The following is an 18397-nucleotide window of genomic DNA, read 5'->3' as shown; positions in this document are numbered from 1 at the left end:
GACATGCTTGAAGAAGCTCGTACACGCCCCCTTGTTCAGCCGCTGTTTGACCACCATCCACCAGAACCCTTTTCTTGCTTCCAAGCAGGAACAGGGATAAGCATAAACATGAGTCTGCCAGGAGACAGCATTGAGTTTATCCAGTGGCCCAATGCGGTGTCTTGGATGAAGCATGGCGTAGACTATTAGTTTGATGCTGTCTGTAAACGTTCAACAACTGCCAACAGTTCTAGCAACGTGGACAGCATACGAGTCAGATTATTTTTAACCTACGTGTTCACGTATCTTTGGCTACCTCCACAATGAATAGGTGCATCTCTTCCACCATTGCGCCTCGACCAAAGCAGCCAAGCTCGTCCTGGAAGCATGCAGTCACAACATCGTGAAAGGCCCCCCACCATTACGTTGTGCGACAAACATGAGAATCACATCCGGTTAGTAAGGACTGGTTCTTTTCAATTTCGGGATCCTTCGTGAGAAGAAAACGGACACGGGTCGGTAGTGAGGACCATCGAGATCAGCTTTCATGCTGTTGAGAGCATCCCGCGTCTCGTTTCTGCAAGATGTCTTTGCTCCTTTGATCCCGAAGTCTCAAGCCATCTCAACAGCGGTAGGCCAAGTGGAAAATGTATCATTCAACGGCCAAATGGCGAATTCGCCATGATCTTGGCTTTTGAGTTGGGATTTCAGGGGATAGATGGTCAGCTCAAGACAAGACGGGATGCAGCCGTAGGGGGAGTTTTCGTGTCTCAAGGTCGAGTTTCGCTCACAAATGGGACGACATCAAATAGTTCCAAGCACACGACATCTTCACAGACACGACATCGAGTCAGCGCAGGCCGGGAGTCTTGCCCGGGATGTCGTGATATGAAGCCATTGCAAAGGCAAAGTAACAAAGAAGCCGTGTTTGCATCGCAGCCCCCGAAACCATGATCCCAGGACCTGCAGTAGCCTACGCAGGGGGTTCGTGTTGTCAAAGTACCGGTACGTCTGCTCTTCTTGACAGCAGTCGTGAACTACGGAGGTTATCCCCGGAGACGGGAAGTCGACCCGGGGTCTGAAGGAGACGTTTTGAGTCAAGATCAACACAGAAGAGGACTCTCCCCACCCACGAAACGAAGAGCCCGTTGCCTGTCTAAAGCCACGGTTACACAGAGTCGTAACCCATGTCCTGGCCTCAAGATGCACAACGTCACTGACATCATGGTCCGGTTATCCTCCCGAAAATACACATTGCAAATGCTGCGTAACGCTCGGAATTCGGAGCAAATCTAGCTTGCATAATAGCTCACTCGGATTCTACTTCAGACGCCGTATCTGATGATATGAGCGTGAGGCCTGGTAATTGGTTCCTGGCTTCTTGGTTCCATCCAGTGAGCTTCAACTATGAGGCTGCATATTCGTGGGGTGGACAGGACAGCCATGGTGAGGCTATTCTAGCAGGTATACACCCTCTTCTTTCACACTCTCTGCAAGCACTGCCTATTTGGGACGCTGCGACGCATGTGGGAATACGGCGGCACACACGCATATCCCATACGAGGGGCCAAGGACGACACGCATTGATGGCGCGTTTTAACCTTAAGCCCAATCTACAAGGGATTGATATGTCTGAACATGAGTTGTTGGGGTGTTCGCCTTCACTGAGCATTCATCGTAGGCTACGTGACGGATATATCGTCAAATGTGCATCAAGTGACTCTGCAGGACAAGATGTATGAATAGAACTAAACAAAGAATTAGGAACATAAATGAAGAGTATATAGTAGATGAATGAAGTTTTAAGAATAGAATATTAAGCATAGAGATCAACTACCGAAACAACCCAGAGATGTTGGGCTGAAGCAGCCCCAAACGGCTTGACAAGGGTCCAAGGAAACTCAAACAAATAGTATCCCAAAGGAACTTCCCTCGGATATGACGAAATAGACCCCAATTACACAGGTGCTGGTGCGCTTAACCCCCTCTCAGTAACACTCCCCAAAGCCCTCCTGGCAGCCCTTGCCGCAGTGCTCGTCACTGCTGCCACTACCATCCAAGTCAGCCTATTGTTGTCCCGGAAAGAGAGAACGCCTTACCAGAATCCGTACGGAGAGCAACAATTCTTAGATCCGTAATTGGCGCAGGTTGCCTTGAACTTGGATCCGCAGAGGCCGTTGGTGGTGTCGTGGATCTCACCACTGGGAGGCTTGCACGACCCAAAGTCGGCGTCGCAGCCAGTTCCGCAGTATGGGTCTCTCGAGCCGCTTACAAACCATAACGTTAGCAAAGAGAGAAGTTGCAAAGGCATGCTATACAGCTATCAAGGGTGCAGCTGAACCCGTGCTTCACCAAAGTGAAAATGAGCCAACTTACCAGTAACCATACCAGGAGCAGCAGTTACCGAATCGAGATCCTTGGCAGGTGTAGCCCGTATTGCCACCACAAGTCTGGTTGGGCGAAATCTTGAGGCCACCAGTGGGCTCAACTGTGTAGGTGGGTTGCGAGTCCTTGGTAGAGGACGGCTTGTGAGTAGGGACAGCTGTGTAGTCACGGCCCCGAGGTGCAGTTCGATACCAGTTCTCCTTGGGATCTCCAAGGCACTCTCCGACTGTCACTAGTCTGTACCCACGATCCTGCGCTGTCTCGATCATGTAGGCAGTCAACTCGGTGACAGTCAGCTCGTGGACATCATGGGCAAGCACAATGTACCCATTGTTGTCCGAATCAGAGGACACGCCATCAGAGTACCTGTCCTTGGCAAGCTGGACCAGATCCGGACTGTCATACTGATAGTCCTTGGTGTCGATATTATTATTGACGACGTGGTAGCCAAGCTCTTCCATCAGGTCGAGGCACCCAGATCTAGAGATGCACTCCAGGTAAGGGGGCCGCATGTACGTAGGGATCCACCCAAAGATGTTGCGCAAGGCCATCTCGTTGTAAATCATCTCCGTTCGTCTGATGGTGCTATTGACTTCGTTGAGGTTGCGATGAGTCCACGTGTGGCTGGCGATGTGATGGCCTGCCGAATACATGCGCCTCAGCATGGCAGCCCACGGGTTGGACGGGTCGTCGATGTGCCCCTTTCCCCTGTTGTTTCCGGCAACAAAGAAGGTTGCCTTGACATCATACTCGTCCAATACGTCCAAGATCTCGTTGGTGTAGGTGTACGGGCCATCATCAAACGTCAGGGCAATCACACCAGGTGTCGTGCAAGTTCTGATGATACTGCCTGTCATGATCTTGTCAGTCTTGTGCCATGAGGCACATCACAACATCGGAGCAACAAGTGTACATACCGTAGGGCACATTCCCGAGATTTGGTCGAGGGATGTCTTCCGTGCTGCTCCCATCTGGTCCAAAGCTGAGTCGACAGTCAGCCATCATTCATGCAACCCTAATCCATGGGCCTCCGCAGTGCTGCATCTGGATAACCTCCTCTCGTTCACCTGCAATCAGCTCTTTGTGGCGAAACTTACAAAGTATCACAGGAGTCGCTGTATTCGAGCTGGCAGCTTGAACCACCGCAAAACTCTTCGGTTGTGCCGCAGAAGCCACTCTCTGAACAGCAGGACCCATCGTCGCACGATCCAATCCCAGGACCACACTCTGCACGCTTTCGAAGCATAGCATATCTCGGTGACAGAACTTGATCCGCAGCTAGAGCCGGCCCAGCAAGGGCAGTCCCGGCATTGAACAACAAAGAAACGAGGGTGGTAGAAAGGACAGGCTTCATCCTGACGCTACGCTCCATGAGCTTCAACAGACAGGGAAACAGTAGGAGAAAGAAACGAGTGACAACATGAACGAGCGATGGGTAGAAGCACAAGCGTCTTTCAGGAGCGGAATCACGACTTATTTACCCGACCAAGCTTAGATGCAGCTCGCTCAAAGTCGGGTAGAATCACCTCAGGGGAGCCTGTATATTGGAACGCCGAAACCCGTTGCATCCATGAACACGAGAAACCCCGTCCAGGCAGGTCCAATGTGTTGGGTCGACAGCCTAGGTCTCCCCACCAGGGCGCCATGATGGCTCATCAGGATCCGCGAGATGGCCGCAACTTCAGCCATCTCCAAGCAATAGTTCAGCCCTTGTCGGATGTGGCCCTCACCGGTAATTTTATTCTTTTCTTGGAACCGTCCCCATGCCTCTCGACTTTCCTTCTCAACCAGGCTCCTTACTGGTGACCCGGCGCCACTGCCAAGGCGAAGACTGGTATAGCTCGTAATAGAAGGTCAACCACTGCAAAGGAGTAGGTGTATCCGGAAATATCGCATGCAATCTAGGGTGCCAGAGACTCTCAGGTCTTGGCCAAAGGCGGGTTCGAGGTGGGATCGGGAGGGCCGACATGGGGGCCGTTTCGGCCACCTTGCTGGCAGCATCAAGCTTATTCCGGAGACAATATTTAGCGGGAGACGGTTTCCGGAATCCTTTCCCACTTCTCAATAGAAGTAAAAGCCAATTAGACGCTCATATGATGAAAGTTGATGCAGGCAAGGTCGCTGACGGCCAGGATTCGTGTTCAGCTCTCCCATGTTCCTGGTCTTCCGTCCTGCAGGAAAAGAAGGTTGAGCGAGCCTCAATGCGTGTTGCTGTAGGTCCAACAGTATTCATTCGTGATCGAGACTTTTGTGTACCGACTTGGCAGCCCGTGGCTTTTCTTTTCCACCAGTTATGCGAAATAAGGACAGCAGAAAGCTTCATCGTTTCGACTCAGGACTCAGGTCGGAGAAAGGGACGACGCGTCTTATCGAGTTAGCATCACACCGCTGAGGATGACGACGCAATGGATGCCGTGTGTAACCGTCTCATACATGCCATGGGCTTTTAATATGAGACAGGCCAACCAATTTCTTCTCCGATGAGCGGCCTGCCCTGGATCTGGTGTTCTTTTTGTGGCTTGAGCCAGTTCCGGGACGGCTGATGGTCTTCCACACAGGTGGACGCCACTGAGCCAAGAACGCCCGCTTGACGGGCTGTTCCTGAGTCTCTCATCCCATCGTTTCACAAAGGCCAGACTGAGTTCTCCACGTGCAGTCTGTGAGCTGGGTAGAAATTGCGGATATGGGTGTGGTTCAAGTACCGATACGATGGTCACATTGCCCGGATGTGTGACGGTGTTCGGCTAGGTTTGGTGCTCCAAAACCTTGTTCAATCCAGTTCCTAGACTTTTGCTCAAAGACCCCTGCCGTAGGGCTTATAGGTTCAACTGCAGTCGAGTTCTCTTAGATTTTGATTGGGAGAGTGATTTTGCTAGGATAGCATATCTGAACCATCGTATTCTCTTCACAAACGCAGTCCGAGAAATAGGCAGCAGAGGTTTCGTTCCCTTCGTAGTGTGCGCAAGCTATCCCCTTTCAGCTCGAAATTCCAGGCGTCGTGATGAGAATTAGGCATGCTTCGATCTCTAATTCTAGGTCATGATGTGCAACACCGCCGAGTTGTGAAACGGCTCATCCGGTCAAATGCAATCGTGATGCAGTACCGCTCAATTAGGGCCAGCTGCCGTGTCTCTGGCCTCGAATCATCCTGCACCGGATACACGACGGATGAAGGCACCAAAGGGGAAAATAGAGTTGGCTATAGCGTCGACAGGTGGAAGAAGTACGAGGTGGCGGTTCCAGCTGGGCTCACAATAGGATACCCCTGATCACTCGCGAGGCCGGGACGAAGCTCGTTTCTGCGCAGGCGGATGCACTTTGGAGGATGAAGTCGATGAGGGAATGCTCTCGAACCGCACGCCCTGGCAGTCTTGGCAGATGCTGACTGAAGGCTTCGAAGAGATCAGGGATGAAGATGCTAGTTTTGCTTGTTGAACACTACTCGGCGAGAGTCTGGTGTGGGGGCTGGCGAGTACGTGTCGTATTGCCCATCTTCGGAGTATATTGCAATCTTTGAACCAAATCGCTCGATCTCCGTCTGCAGCCAGAGCTTGCCTGCTTGTCCATAGCCGCATATCTGAGCTGGAGTCCCCGGATCTTTCCAGTGCATGTTCCGGTTCTGTAGCTTTTTCATTCGTTAGCAGACCTTTCCCGACCGTTGCCAGCATGACCCAATTGCTTTCACATAGCCTCCTAGCTCAGGGGCTTCCCCTGATCGCACATGAGCAAGACTCCAAACCATGGAACCTCTCCAACCGCAAATACTACGACATCACCCCACCAAGCGAAGTCTCAGAGACAGAAGGGGGTATCCAGCCTACCGAGACGGAGTCAATCGACTTGACGACGGAGCCTCTCGTTGCTGTCATTGGAGTTGGCTATGTCGGCGAGCACCTTGTTGGAGTCTTTTCCAGGAACTTCAATGTGCTTGGATACGATGTCTCTGAGGCTCGAACGCAGCAACTGGCTCAGAAACAAACGACCGAGAGCAGAGTAAGGTTCACCTCCAAGGCATGTGATCTTGCAGATGCCACCCACTTTCTCATCTCGGTGCCAACCCTGTTGCTTCCTGACAAGACCATCGACTCTTCATATCTCAGGAGCGCCCTTTCATCCGTCGGCCTCTATGCCCGTCGAGGCGCGGTCGTGGTCGTCGAGAGTTCTGTGGCTGTCGGAATGACACGCGAGCTCCTTGGCCCTCTCGCCAAAGAAAGAGGATTCTTTGCCGGCATGTCGCCAGAGCGCGTTGATCCTGGTCGTGTCGAGCCGCCGGCTCAATCCATACCGAAGATTGTTTCGGGACTCGACGATGTGGTGCCAGGCTCGCTTGACGCCATCCTCCGGCTCTATTCGCAAAGCTTCGATCAAGTTGTCCCGGTCTCGCGCCCAGAGGTTGCCGAAATGATGAAGCTGTATGAGAACTGCCAGCGTATGGTTTGCATCGCCTATGCCAACGAGATGGCAGATGCCTGCCTTGTGCACGGCATTGACCCCTACGAGGTGTGTCGGGCAGCTTCAACCAAGCCCTTTGGCTACCAGCCCTTCTCTCCCGGACTTGGTGTTGGAGGACACTGTATCCCTGTCAATCCGTGGTATCTGCTCTCCAACAGCAACTTCCCTCTTCTTCAAGCGGCGGCTGAGAAGATGCATACTCGTCCGACAGAGGTTGCCCGTCGCGCAGTCGAGCGTCTCTGTAGCGAAGGCTGTGGAGGAATGCGGCCGCGAGTCCTGGTCGTTGGTGTCGGGTTCAAACGAGGGCAGTCCCATCTCGCAAACTCCCCTGGCCTCGAACTTGCAAAGAGCCTGGTGTTGACCGAGAAGGTTGATGTCACCTGGGCAGATCCATTGGTCTCACAGGACGCGATCCCTCAGATCACGCGTTTATCCGAGAGCGACTGGACAGTTGAGGTGTTGGGGCGCCTCTTTGACATGGTTATCGTTTCTTTCCGTCAAGATGGCCTTGATTTCGATGTGTTGGATCGTGTCCAAGGCGTGCATGTTGAGCAGTGGTGTGTTTGATCTTTGAGAGAAAATCTTGGAGTTTCGAAATGCTGTTTCTTTGGTAAAAGCGGCTTGTGTGGTAAAGGTGGAAAGCGCCACCTCAGCGTCATCAATAGACCCTCGACACCTTCCTTCCTTTTCCCCTTGTTCTTTCCTTTGTCTTTTCCTTTTTCATCCATGTCGATAAAACACGAAGAGATAGGTGCAAGAGTTTTGAGTGGTCGAATTGACGAGCATAACCAAGCTGCCCTCAGTATCCCAGAGCAAGGTCTAGGGTGGCAGTCAATCGCCTGGGCTCGCACTCTTCTTTGAACACGGCCTGTAATAAATCACCCCCTTTTTATCATAGTATTGAAGACAGTGAGTGATATTTACATATTCTATAATACATCCGTGGTAGGCTGCGTTCAAAAAAGGCAGGCTGCTAACCAAAGCATCTGCGGTACTAATGTGTTCTTTGTTATAGTTGAAGCGCGGCCCTTGATGGGATAACTGAGTTAGAAGACCACGCCTGCGGTACAGCCCAGATGTCATTGAGACCCATGCCATGCACATTACTTCCCTGCATCATCTTTCAGCAATTTTTAGTAGTTCATCGCAATAGTCAACAAATTTGACCACCAACGTATTGTGCGTCTCTCCCTCAACCTCCCGAAGCTGCGATCCAGCAACCCTGTCGGCAATCCATTTGCCCATGTGAACCGTAGTGTTGACATCCTCAGTTCCATACCACATAATCAACGGCCTTTTGCTTTCTGACGCGAACGTGATATCTTGGAGCTTAAAATCCCACTCCTGAGCAAACAATTTCGACTCATACAAGTGAGCATCGACTCCCTGGATTGTTGCTTCCACAAAGGTTGTGGTGAGGTGGTGCACAGCTCCTGGTTTGCTCATGATCTCTTTTTCTCGGCCTTTCATAGTGTTGACGAAAGCCTGCTGTGTCTTTTCCGCTTCGGCTAACATTGATGGATCAACGGCCCATTCTTCTAAGGGACCTGTGAAGTTGCCTTTCCGGCTCGGAATCGGGAGGCGAAGGAAGAACCCAAGTAGCCCAGGCGTCCACTTCGCCATTTTGAGGCTGAAAGCCGTAGCCCAGTGGGCACCCTCGAATCCGGACTCAAAAGGCGACAAGCCCCCGAGGACCGCCACGGCTCGTAGACCTTCTTCTGGACGGATGTATCTGGCACATGCCAGGGCATACGGACCACCGCCACTTTGACCCATGACTGCGTATTCCGAAAGATTGAGTTGTTGTGCGAGTGCCCGAACATCGTTGGCATAGCCTCCAATGGTTCGTGCGGGGTGGACCTCAGACCGGCCGAAGCCTGGTCGGTCTGGGGCGATCAGTCGGATATTGCGGTCATGAAGCTCCTGGTGAAATTCGGCACACTCGAGGCGAGAAGAAGGGGTTCCGTGAAGGTAGATGATCGGTCGTCCATTTGGGGAGCCAAATTCGGCCCATGAAATGAGTCGCTTGGTGGAGGGGAGGCGAAATGTCAACAGATTTCGAGGACTTGTAGTCATCTTCACTGTTTGCATTTATTTGAAGTCGGTGGACCTCGGGGTGAGATTGGGATTGGATTGAAGGGCAGTAAGAATAATTGACGCAGCTTTGAGCAATTAAGATCGAGGGGACCTGGAGGAAGCTTCAGCTTTCCAATCGACCCATGGATCATGCAGGAACCTGCTCTTTATACCTCGTGCCTGGCTTCGATTGCTTTCTAGCTGACTTGAGGTTATCGTATCGCGTATTTGATACCAGGAGGATGAACCCCACTGAAGGATGCTAAAATGTTACGCGTCTTATTGGCCTGCGGCTTACATCCAGTGCTTGGCAATGATACTGGGGATTCTCAAGCATCCCTCACTATAAGGCGCTGGAATGATAAAGCGGCCAGGCAATATACCTAACGAAGTAGTCAAAGGTACTTGACCTCTTGCCTTCAGTTAAAAGATCTCTTGGCCCCTGTTGATTCCGAATTCCACCACCGGGCCGGCAGGGATCACATCCCCAGGCTCCACTCGGGCCCGTGTCATGCCGTGTGGAGCCCCGTAGCGGGAACGGGCCGGGTCGTGAAGATCAACGTTTGATACTCCGATTCTGAGAAAGATCCGATGCTATAGTTCATTCTCTATCCAGAATTCACCAAATCCTCCAAAAGCCAAGCTTCCTGTGATTATACCGTGACTACTGGCTCTCTAAAAGTATGCATCTGGAAGGACCTATCCCTGGTCGCTAGGTTGGCATGCTAATCCGGCCTGTTATCAACTGCTTGAGCTACAGGCCATGCTCTTCATCTTCTGTCATAGCGATTGACCTCTATCCTCTCCCTCTCACCAGAAATTGAAACATGACACACCTCGGCACGACCCGTTGCTCTTATCCCCTGGTCGACCTCCTCATCCCGCATCCGATCAGCGGACTCGACAATCTCTCTCGTCTGAGGTGAAACCATCTGCGCAACTGCTTGCCACGCATTTCCCAACATCGATGACTTCGTTTGAGTTGCAAAAAGCAGTGTGGTAGCAAGGAGTAGTGCAAAGTGCATGAAGACGAGGCCAAGGACGATACCAAGCCCAGTCTACCGAGCTGGGACGAGAGCACTAGTTGCATGTATTGTTGTTACTGAATGCTCGATGTTAAAGTATGGCAGCAGTTCATAGTAAGCCACCTGGTATAGCCGAGTCATGAGTACCTGTACTGCGAGAGCCGGATCATGTGTTTCCTGGATGATGCCTTGAAAGACTGCCGCATGAATTGCGTGCACCGACCAGTCCTCAAACAATGCAACGAGTTCAAGTCATCGCTCAAGGCCCATGATCCTACAATACCCGACGAACTGTCACTTAGACTTTTGTTGAGCAAGAGGTTAGTACGGTCGTCATTGGGGACGTCTCCTGTGGGGAGAGAAGTGCCCATGTCAAGCCTTAGAATACCGCGCTGGTTGAAATCTGATGATCGATTCCCGACCCCAAACTGATTGAGGATAGCTTCGCTAGCACTTTCATGTCGCCAATAGCCATCCGGCTCAGATTCAATGGCGAGCCCAGAAATGTTAACGTGATGTATTTGCCACACAGCGACGTTGACATAACAAGCGGTGACGTTGACAATGTTAAACCCGTGTGGATCAAAGATTTCGGTCCATATATCTCTAACTTGATGGGTAATTCCTGTCGAATTTGCCAATATGTTGTCCCAAGCCCTCGTGTTGTGGTTTTGCCGCAAAAAGGTCGAGTTGAAGAGGAGGACCCTTGTTAGTGCCAGGCCGTCAAGGCCAGGATCGGAGGCTCCTTTAATAAATGCGTGTGGCCTTTCTTTTTCGATTTCCGAGTACAATGCCAGTGGTCAAGTGGTAGAAGATGATAAGCAACTCACAAGCAGAGCTTCGATGGACCCAGTCTCCCCGTGATTATAGGGTTCGCTTTGGTCAGTCGATATGTGTAACATTCCTCCTTTCCTTGTAAAGGAAGCACGTTCGACACCAAGCGGCTGACGTACTGTTCTGAAGTCGGTGACGATTGCAGGTCCAGAATACTATTCCAGCGAAGTCCTTGACTCTGCACTTGAAAGAGGTAACATTGCACGATGGGTGCTTTGAGTGTCACCAAGAAGGCCTTTCTTGGGCTGCACTTCAGCAAATAGCCGTTGAGCTGAGGACGGATACCTCCAGTACGATGTGGTGTTCCAAAACCGGTCCGTTTCATTGCTGTCAATAGATACATTGCGGGCGGTCTGCGGCATTTGGATTGGACAGTGTCGAAATCCGAAAGGAGCATGGTCGAAGTGAAAGTGGATAGAAGAGAAAGGATGAAGGCCGTAGCAAGAATTAGGAGATATAGCACCCAAGCCCCCTGCCGGCGATGCATCGCCTTAGAGTGGCATGGAGAATGTTCAAGGGGTCTAGACCTGTTGCTCTTGCAATGGAGAGAACGGGAGAATCGACTAGCAAGACACCCGTCCTTTCCGGCATGACAACAGCGGTGGCGGCCGCGATAAGACCAATGTGAAGACCTATCGAGGTTCGCATTGCAGCTGAGCAGATGGTAACGACTTGCGATGTCCACCCCGACCAACAATAACTTGTCAAAAATAAGACTGGTTGCGATTTTTGGCAGCTGAAGTACCGTCCCAGAGGAAGATAAGGATGCCGGAGGATCCAAGCATGATAATAGTACCGACGATGAGGATCAACAGGCCGGAAAGCCCAACTCTTTGCCACCAAAAACTGCGGTGAGCTCGCAGAACTGGTGGCGGGGAGGATTCGGATGGGGGATTGCGGGAGAGGGACAGCTGATCTGGTATCAGGTTTGTGTCGGACAGCGTGTCGCTGTCGTGAACTGCCTCGTACTGAGGAGGGTGAAGCGAGGTCGACTTTGAAGGAGGTGAGACCATTTCAATGTTTTGGACTGGTTCATATTGAGGTATGAGAGCGACTTGCCAGAGTCAGAGGACTTGAAGAGAGACTAATTCAAATACCCATGGCAAAATGGTAGTAAATGGGTCTTTCTTTTACTGCTCAATCAACAGCGCCCATAAGGCATATATGGAAGCCTCTTTGAAGATCCCAAACAACTGGCGACAGGGTTCTAAGCGAATGCACCGTTGTCAACACTGACAGAGATGTCTAAGGCTCAATATGAAGAGGCCATTTACGACATGCTTCCCATCTTGACAAAAGTGCTTCTATTTCTAGGCTGTGTATCCAACGAATCGTTTCTCAAACGCAGATGAGTGTGGACATGATAGGATCTGGGATATAGGGCTCGTCGTATGATAGAAAAACCACAAGCTCAGTAAAGACCGCAAACCCTCAGCTATTTGGGTGTGATTCTGCCTCGCATCTCGTATCCCGATACCAATGCATGTACCGGAGCTGAGCTCAGCCGGAACCTATTACGCCCGGTTTCTCATACCAAATTACAATCGCCCGTGTTCCCCGTATACAGGCTGCAGATCCTTTTAGAAGTCGGGCATATCATACAACTCGTCTGGGTCTGCAAATCTGTTAACACTGAGAAACATGGAAGAAATGTGTGTAAAACTCACCGGTGCCCTCATCTCTAATATACGCCTTGACTTCTTCAACTCTTGTATCAATCTTCTTCAATATGCCGTCTAGCTGCTTCTTGACCTCATCCTTGTACTCGGCGGCACCTCTCAGCGCTCGCTTCGCCACATCGAACCTACTCACCCAGTTAACCAACATCATGTCAAACGGCGTCGTTGTGGTTCCCTCTTCTTTGTATCCTTCAACTGTCATGCGGTGCAAACCAGGACGACCGAAGAGAAGGCCCTGGAGCTCCGCAGCGTAGCCGTGATAGTTGAAACACACGGCCTTGTCCTCGGTGAACATGTCTAGAAATTCGACTCGGCTGAGCGCGTGTGGATGGCGAGATTCAGAAGCAAGCACCATGAGATCCGTTACGTTGATAACACGGACTCGCAGGTCTGGAAGTAGCTGCCGGAGCATCTCGGCGGCCTTGACAACCTCAAAGGTCACCTCGACACCGACCCCAACAAGCACAACGTCAGGGTCCTTTCCACCGTCAGTAGATGCAAACTTCCAGACTCCCGCACCCTTTCTGCAATGCTCCGCAGCGTCAGAAGGCGAAAGGTAGACAGCCGTCGGCTGCTTGGAGCCGATCATGAGGTTGACATAGTTCTTGGACTTCAGGCAGTGATGAATGGTACTGAGGAAGCAGTTGGCGTCGGGAGGCAGATACACCCGCGCGGCCTCGGCCTTGAGATTCAGCACGGCTCCGATGAAGGATGGGTTCTGATGCGAGAAGCCGTTGTGCTCCTGGCGGGCCCAGGTGCTGGACTCAATATAGTTGATGGAGCTGAGGGGACCTCTCCATTCTACCTCGCCTGCAACCTTGTTGAACTTGGAATACTGGACCATCATGGTGTGGATGATGCCCAGGAAGGACTCATAGCTGGGGAATAGCGCAGTCCGACCCGTGAGAGTGTAGCCCTGCTGGGAGTTAGCTTTCATCTGGTCGCCCGACATGCAATGGCTCTGCTTACCTGCATCCACCCCTGGCAACAATGCTCAGAGAGGATTTCAATGACCCGACCACCTTGAGCCCGTGAGTACTCGTCCCATTGGAAGTTTCGACCTGTATGCTCGAGGACTGCACTGAGCTTATTGCTCTCCAGCTCGTCAGGAGAGAAAATACGGAAGCTCTTGGGGTTCTCGGTGATGACCTTGTCCAGGAACTTGCCCGTCTGCTGCATGCAGCTGCTCTGCTGAGAGGTTTCCACAGAAAAGGGCTTCCAATCAGGGAGTTTGAGGGCCTTGTACGGGTCATACGTCTGCTTAAGCTGCCCAAGTCTCTTTTCATCCTTCTGGGGCATGATCTCCAAGATGCTCTCGGTAGGTTTCCCGTCCTTGAGCAACCGACCTGCGTCGTAGGTCTGGAGCCAGTCCTGCAAAATCTTTAGGTGCTTCTCATCCTTGTTGGCGTTGGGAATGGGGATCTGGTGAGCGTGGAATGAGCCTTCAATGATGTCATTGTCAACCTTCTTGGGGCCCGTCCAGCCCTTGGGGGTTCGAAGGATAATCATGGGCCATCGCGGTTTCACAATCGGCTTGCCCTCTCGCGCAGCTCTCTGAATGCTCCTGATCTCGCTGATGGCCCATTCTAAAGCGCTCCCAAGTTCGACGTCGATCTCATTTAAAGTCTCAACGATGGCCGGCTGATATCCGTAGCCAGAGAACAAGCTGACAAGTTCCTTGTTGTCCATGCAGCCAAAGATGGTGCGCTCACTGATTTTGAATCCATTGGCATGGAGGATGGGGATGACCGCTCCAGACTCTGCGGGATCTATGTACTTGATGGAATGCCAGGCGCTGTGAGCAAATTAGGAATTTGATCTTCTGTCTTGGATAGCTGAACTTGCGCTGCAGTTGGGCCGCTCTCAGCCTCCCCATCGCCAATAACACATGTAACAATGAGGTCAGGGTTGTCCATGACTGCACCGAACGACACTGCTAGGGCATAGCCAAGTTCACCACCCTCGTGGATGGATCCCGGGGTTTCAGAGTTGATATGACTGATGGCTACATTAGCAAGACATGTTGCCCTGAAAAATTATTGTCTCACCTGGGAAAACCTCCGGGAACAGAGAAGCCTGTGATGAGGTTTCGTAGACCATCTTTGTTAACACCATACTTCTGAGGAAAGAATCGCTCCAAAGAGCCCTCAAGCCATAGGGATGCCAGAGCGGCTGGAGCGCCGTGACCGGGCCCAATAACATAAATCATGTCCAAGTCATGATTTCGAATTAATAGATTGAGATGAGACCATACGAGGATGAGGCCAGGACATGTTCCCCAGTGACCTGTGGTGGTTAGCAAGCGTGGTTGAGTGTAGAGGCAGTGAGCTACACACCCAACAGCCGTGGCTTGACATCTTCTAATCGCAAGTCTCTCTCGAGTAAGACATTGTCCCTGAGGAATATCATGGCTATTTGATGGGCGTCAGCCAGTTTCTCCCATCCAAGGGTGGCTCACCATACATCCAGCAAGATAGCATGCTGCTTGTTGAAAGTCTTTCAGGGACTGCGCAACACTCTTGTCCAGGACCTTCTTTGGCGGCCTCGCCGCAAGGTCCAGGGTCTCATATGGCAACCGGCTCTCGAGCGGTGCCGGGTTGGGTCTGTCAATGACTTCGCCGGGCATCTTGTTCGAAGCTCAAGTTTATAGGTATTGCCGTATTGCAAGGGAAGTGAGACGAGGTGCACAGAGCCAAAACGGAGTAAATGAGTGTGTGTCTGAGAATCTACAGGTTGAAAAAAATATCAAGGTTTGAATAGGCTAGGCTGGGCCGACTTGATTGTGACGACAAACCAAGCATGAAATGATGTTATATCAATGACGTCGATGACGTCGCTTTGACAAACGCCCCATGTAACAAAATATCTTGACAGTCAAAACCGTACTACAGCGAATAAACAAAAGAAGGAATAAAAGAGACAAAAGATGAAAAAAAAAAAAAAATTATCTACTTCGTTCTCCATGACTTTCTCAAGATCAGTGCTTCGAGATGACAATGTCACTCGGGGCGGGAGGCGTTGAATACACCGGCTTCTGGAAGCTCCATGGAAAGCGGCTACCAAGCAGCTAAACAAGGCTCCCGCAATAGCTTGAACTGTAGCTGTCATTGAAGATTCGAGATTCCACATCAAGACATTACAAACGGGCCCCGGCCGATTCGCCAGCCCCCAGGAAAGACGGCGCCCATCCTTCCGGAGCAATTCTCCGTGACTGAGGCCGGTGTAACCTGGCAGACGACGATCACATCTCAGAGAAGCATTGTCCACAGTGCCACAATGGGTACTTGTCAATGACACGCCCTTCATAGGCCAATCGCTGTCGGAGGAATTCCTCCTGACAAGTAATGACGATTTAATTGCTTTAACCACTTCCGTGGTCAAACCTCCCTTGTGGTGGCATTTCCCCGCTCACGATTGAGGAATGAACGCAGTTGTGACGTAAACGAACGTGCCTTTGGACGAGGCCCGGAGTCGTATAAGATGAGCGTTAGCCAGGACGCCCTGGATAAGAGTATTGTCTTCACACATCCCCAGATACCCTGAGTTCGCGATACGAAATGTCCGAGCAAGTAATTGGGACTATCAAGCACGCAGTCATGGGTTCCAAGAGCGACAAGATCGATCAGCTCAAGACCACCATGGTCCAGCCTGACGAAAAGTCGAGGATTACTTCCGACTTTGGCACCAAGCAGAGTAACACCGACAACTGGTTGCGCGTGAATAGGGACGATCAGACAGGACCTATGCTCTTGGAGGACACATTTGGTCGAGAAAAGGTATAGTTCTGATAATAATACCAACCCCAGGACAAAGACTTATCAGGACGTGTTAGATCCACCGTTTTGACCATGAACGTATCCCTGAGCGAGTCGTCCACGCCCGTGGCGCCGGAGCTTTCGGTACCTTTAGACTCCACGAGTCGGCCGAAGACGTGACCCACGCCGGCATCCTCACCGACACCTCTCGCGAGACGCCCCTCTTTGTCCGCTTCTCCACCGTCCTCGGCAGTCGAGGATCTGCAGACACAGTCCGCGATGTCCGTGGCTTTGCGGTCAAGTTCTACACCCCAGAGGGAAATTGGGATATTGTGGGCAACAATATCCCCGTCTTTTTCATACAGGATGCCATCAAGTTTCCGGACTTGGTTCATGCCGGAAAGCCCGAGCCGCATAATGAAGTCCCACAGGCGCAGTCGGCACACAACAACTTCTGGGACTTTGTATACATGCACTCGGAGGCGACGCACATGTACTTCTGGACCATGTCCGACCGAGCCATCCCTCGCTCCTTTCGTATGATGCAAGGATTCGGCGTCAATACCTACACACTCATCAACGCAAAGGGCGAGAAGCACTTTGTCAAGTTCCACTTTACTCCTGAGCTGGGTGTCCACTCTCTTGTATGGGATGAGGCCCTCAAGCTCGCGGGCCAGGACCCAGATTTCCACCGCAAGGATCTCTGGGAGGCTATTGAGAACGGGGCGTATCCCAAGTGGAAGTTTGGCATCCAGACCATCCCCGAGTCCAAGGAGCACGACTTTGACTTTGACATTCTCGATGCCACCAAAGTCTGGCCTGAGGATCTCATCCCCGTCCGTTACATCGGTGAACTGGAGCTCAACCGCAACGTCGACGAGTACTTTACCCAGACTGAGCAGGTCGCCTTTTGCACCAGTCACGTCGTTCCTGGTATTGGCTTCTCCGATGACCCTCTTCTGCAAGGCCGAAACTTTTCTTATTCGGATACTCAACTCAGTAGACTTGGCATCAACTGGCAGGAGTTGCCCATCAACAGGCCTGTATGCCCTGTCATGAACTTTAACCGCGACGGTGCTATGCGACATACAATTGCCAAGGGAAAGGTCAATTATTGGCCAAACAGATATGGTTATCAGCCAGCAGCTACCAAGGAAGAAGGTGGCTACATCGACTATCCTCAAAAGGTCCAAGGGATCAAGGAGCGAGCACTAAGTGCCAAGTTCAAGGACCACACCTCTCAGGCTCAACTGTTTTATAACTCCCTCTCGGAGCCAGAGAGAGCGCATCTCCGGGCAGCTTTTTCGTTCGAGTTGGACCACTGCGACGAATCCATCGTCTATGAACGACTGACACAGCGACTATCAGAGGTAGATGGCGTACTTGCAGAGCTTGTCGCGGACATGGTTGGAGGCAAGAAGCCAGAGGGTGGTAAAACAAACCCTGGAAACACAGCCAAGAATCTTAGTCAGATGGACTTCCTCCCTGAGACCCCTACGATTGCCACCCGCCGTGTCGGTATCATCATCGCAGACGGCTACGATCCCATCGCCTTCAACGCCGTGTATGGGGCCATCAAGGCCCAAAATGCCATCCCTCTTGTCATCGCACCGCGTCGCTCAGCAATCTTCTCAGCAGACGAGAACCCAGACTCGTCTAAAGGCATAGTTCCTGACCACCACCTCGAGGGTCAGCGAAGCACAATGTTTGACGCCCTATTCATCCCCGGCGGTGAAAGGTCCATCCAGACGCTCGCCAAGATCGGTCGTGCCCGGCATTACATCCGCGAAGCCTTTGGTCATCTCAAGGCAATCGGCGGCACTGGTGAAGGCGTCCAGTTGATTGAGAATGCGATCCAGCTCCCTGAGGTTTCCCTCTCAGAGGCGGATGACGGTAATGTAGTGGAGAGCTACGGAGTTGTGACGCTCAGGAACGCGCGGCCCGAGAGTCTGAAGGAGATTGTCAGTGTTGCAAAGAATGCAAAGGGCTTCTTGGAGCAGTTTGTGTATGCTATTAGCCAGCACCGTTGCTGGCAGCGAGAGTTGGATGGGCTTAATGCCATGGTGGCATATTAAAGTGGCATAGGGAATGGATGGCCGACTGCAATGGGCAAACCTGTTCGTATGTATATCTCAATGCATAATCTCATGGTCACCTATGCGCATAAATACGGAGTACAGCTATCGGGAGAACATCAAATATCTTCACTTTA

General features: G+C 51.6%; 6 protein-coding genes across 6 annotated transcripts; 2 read left to right on the top strand and 4 right to left on the bottom strand.

Moving 5' to 3' along the window:
- Positions 1-1967: 1967 nt before the first annotated feature.
- Positions 1968-3718, bottom strand: MRS44_003550 (uncharacterized protein; the record flags this gene model as incomplete). The annotated part of the gene is made up of 5 exons (XM_065623246.1): positions 1968-2028; positions 2079-2291; positions 2356-3214; positions 3282-3346; positions 3462-3718. 5 exons carry the CDS (start codon positions 3716-3718, stop codon positions 1968-1970), a joined length of 1455 nt encoding a protein of 484 aa, XP_065479318.1.
- Positions 3719-6030: 2312 nt separating this feature from the next.
- Positions 6031-7383, top strand: MRS44_003549 (uncharacterized protein; the record flags this gene model as incomplete). Its single annotated transcript, XM_046275402.2, has 1 exon — positions 6031-7383. The coding sequence occupies one exon, from the start codon at positions 6031-6033 to the stop codon at positions 7381-7383; it is 1353 nt and encodes a 450-aa protein (XP_046137669.2).
- A 549-nt stretch (positions 7384-7932) lies between these two features.
- Positions 7933-8892, bottom strand: MRS44_003548 (uncharacterized protein; the record flags this gene model as incomplete). Its single annotated transcript, XM_046275401.2, has 1 exon — positions 7933-8892. The coding sequence occupies one exon, from the start codon at positions 8890-8892 to the stop codon at positions 7933-7935; it is 960 nt and encodes a 319-aa protein (XP_046137668.2).
- Positions 8893-11198: 2306 nt separating this feature from the next.
- On the bottom strand, positions 11199-11764 carry MRS44_003547 (uncharacterized protein; the record flags this gene model as incomplete). The annotated part of the gene is made up of 2 exons (XM_046273565.2): positions 11199-11383; positions 11497-11764. The coding sequence occupies 2 exons, from the start codon at positions 11762-11764 to the stop codon at positions 11199-11201; spliced, it is 453 nt and encodes a 150-aa protein (XP_046137667.2).
- Positions 11765-12331: 567 nt separating this feature from the next.
- MRS44_003546 (uncharacterized protein) lies at positions 12332-15056 on the bottom strand (the record flags this gene model as incomplete). The annotated part of the gene is made up of 6 exons (XM_065623245.1): positions 12332-12366; positions 12419-13346; positions 13400-14225; positions 14479-14716; positions 14767-14841; positions 14894-15056. The coding sequence occupies 6 exons, from the start codon at positions 15054-15056 to the stop codon at positions 12332-12334; spliced, it is 2265 nt and encodes a 754-aa protein (XP_065479317.1).
- A 931-nt stretch (positions 15057-15987) lies between these two features.
- On the top strand, positions 15988-18260 carry MRS44_003545 (uncharacterized protein; the record flags this gene model as incomplete). The annotated part of the gene is made up of 2 exons (XM_046279362.2): positions 15988-16206; positions 16263-18260. The coding sequence occupies 2 exons, from the start codon at positions 15988-15990 to the stop codon at positions 18258-18260; spliced, it is 2217 nt and encodes a 738-aa protein (XP_046137665.2).
- Positions 18261-18397: the final 137 nt, after the last annotated feature.

The sequence above is a fragment of the Fusarium solani genome (genome assembly GCF_023522795.1).
Source record: "Fusarium solani strain SB1 chromosome Unknown bctg00000001, whole genome shotgun sequence".
Lineage (NCBI taxonomy): Eukaryota > Fungi > Ascomycota > Sordariomycetes > Hypocreales > Nectriaceae > Fusarium > Fusarium solani.
Note: the sequence above shows the minus strand (reverse complement) of the source record. Positions and strands in the feature narration are given on the sequence as shown.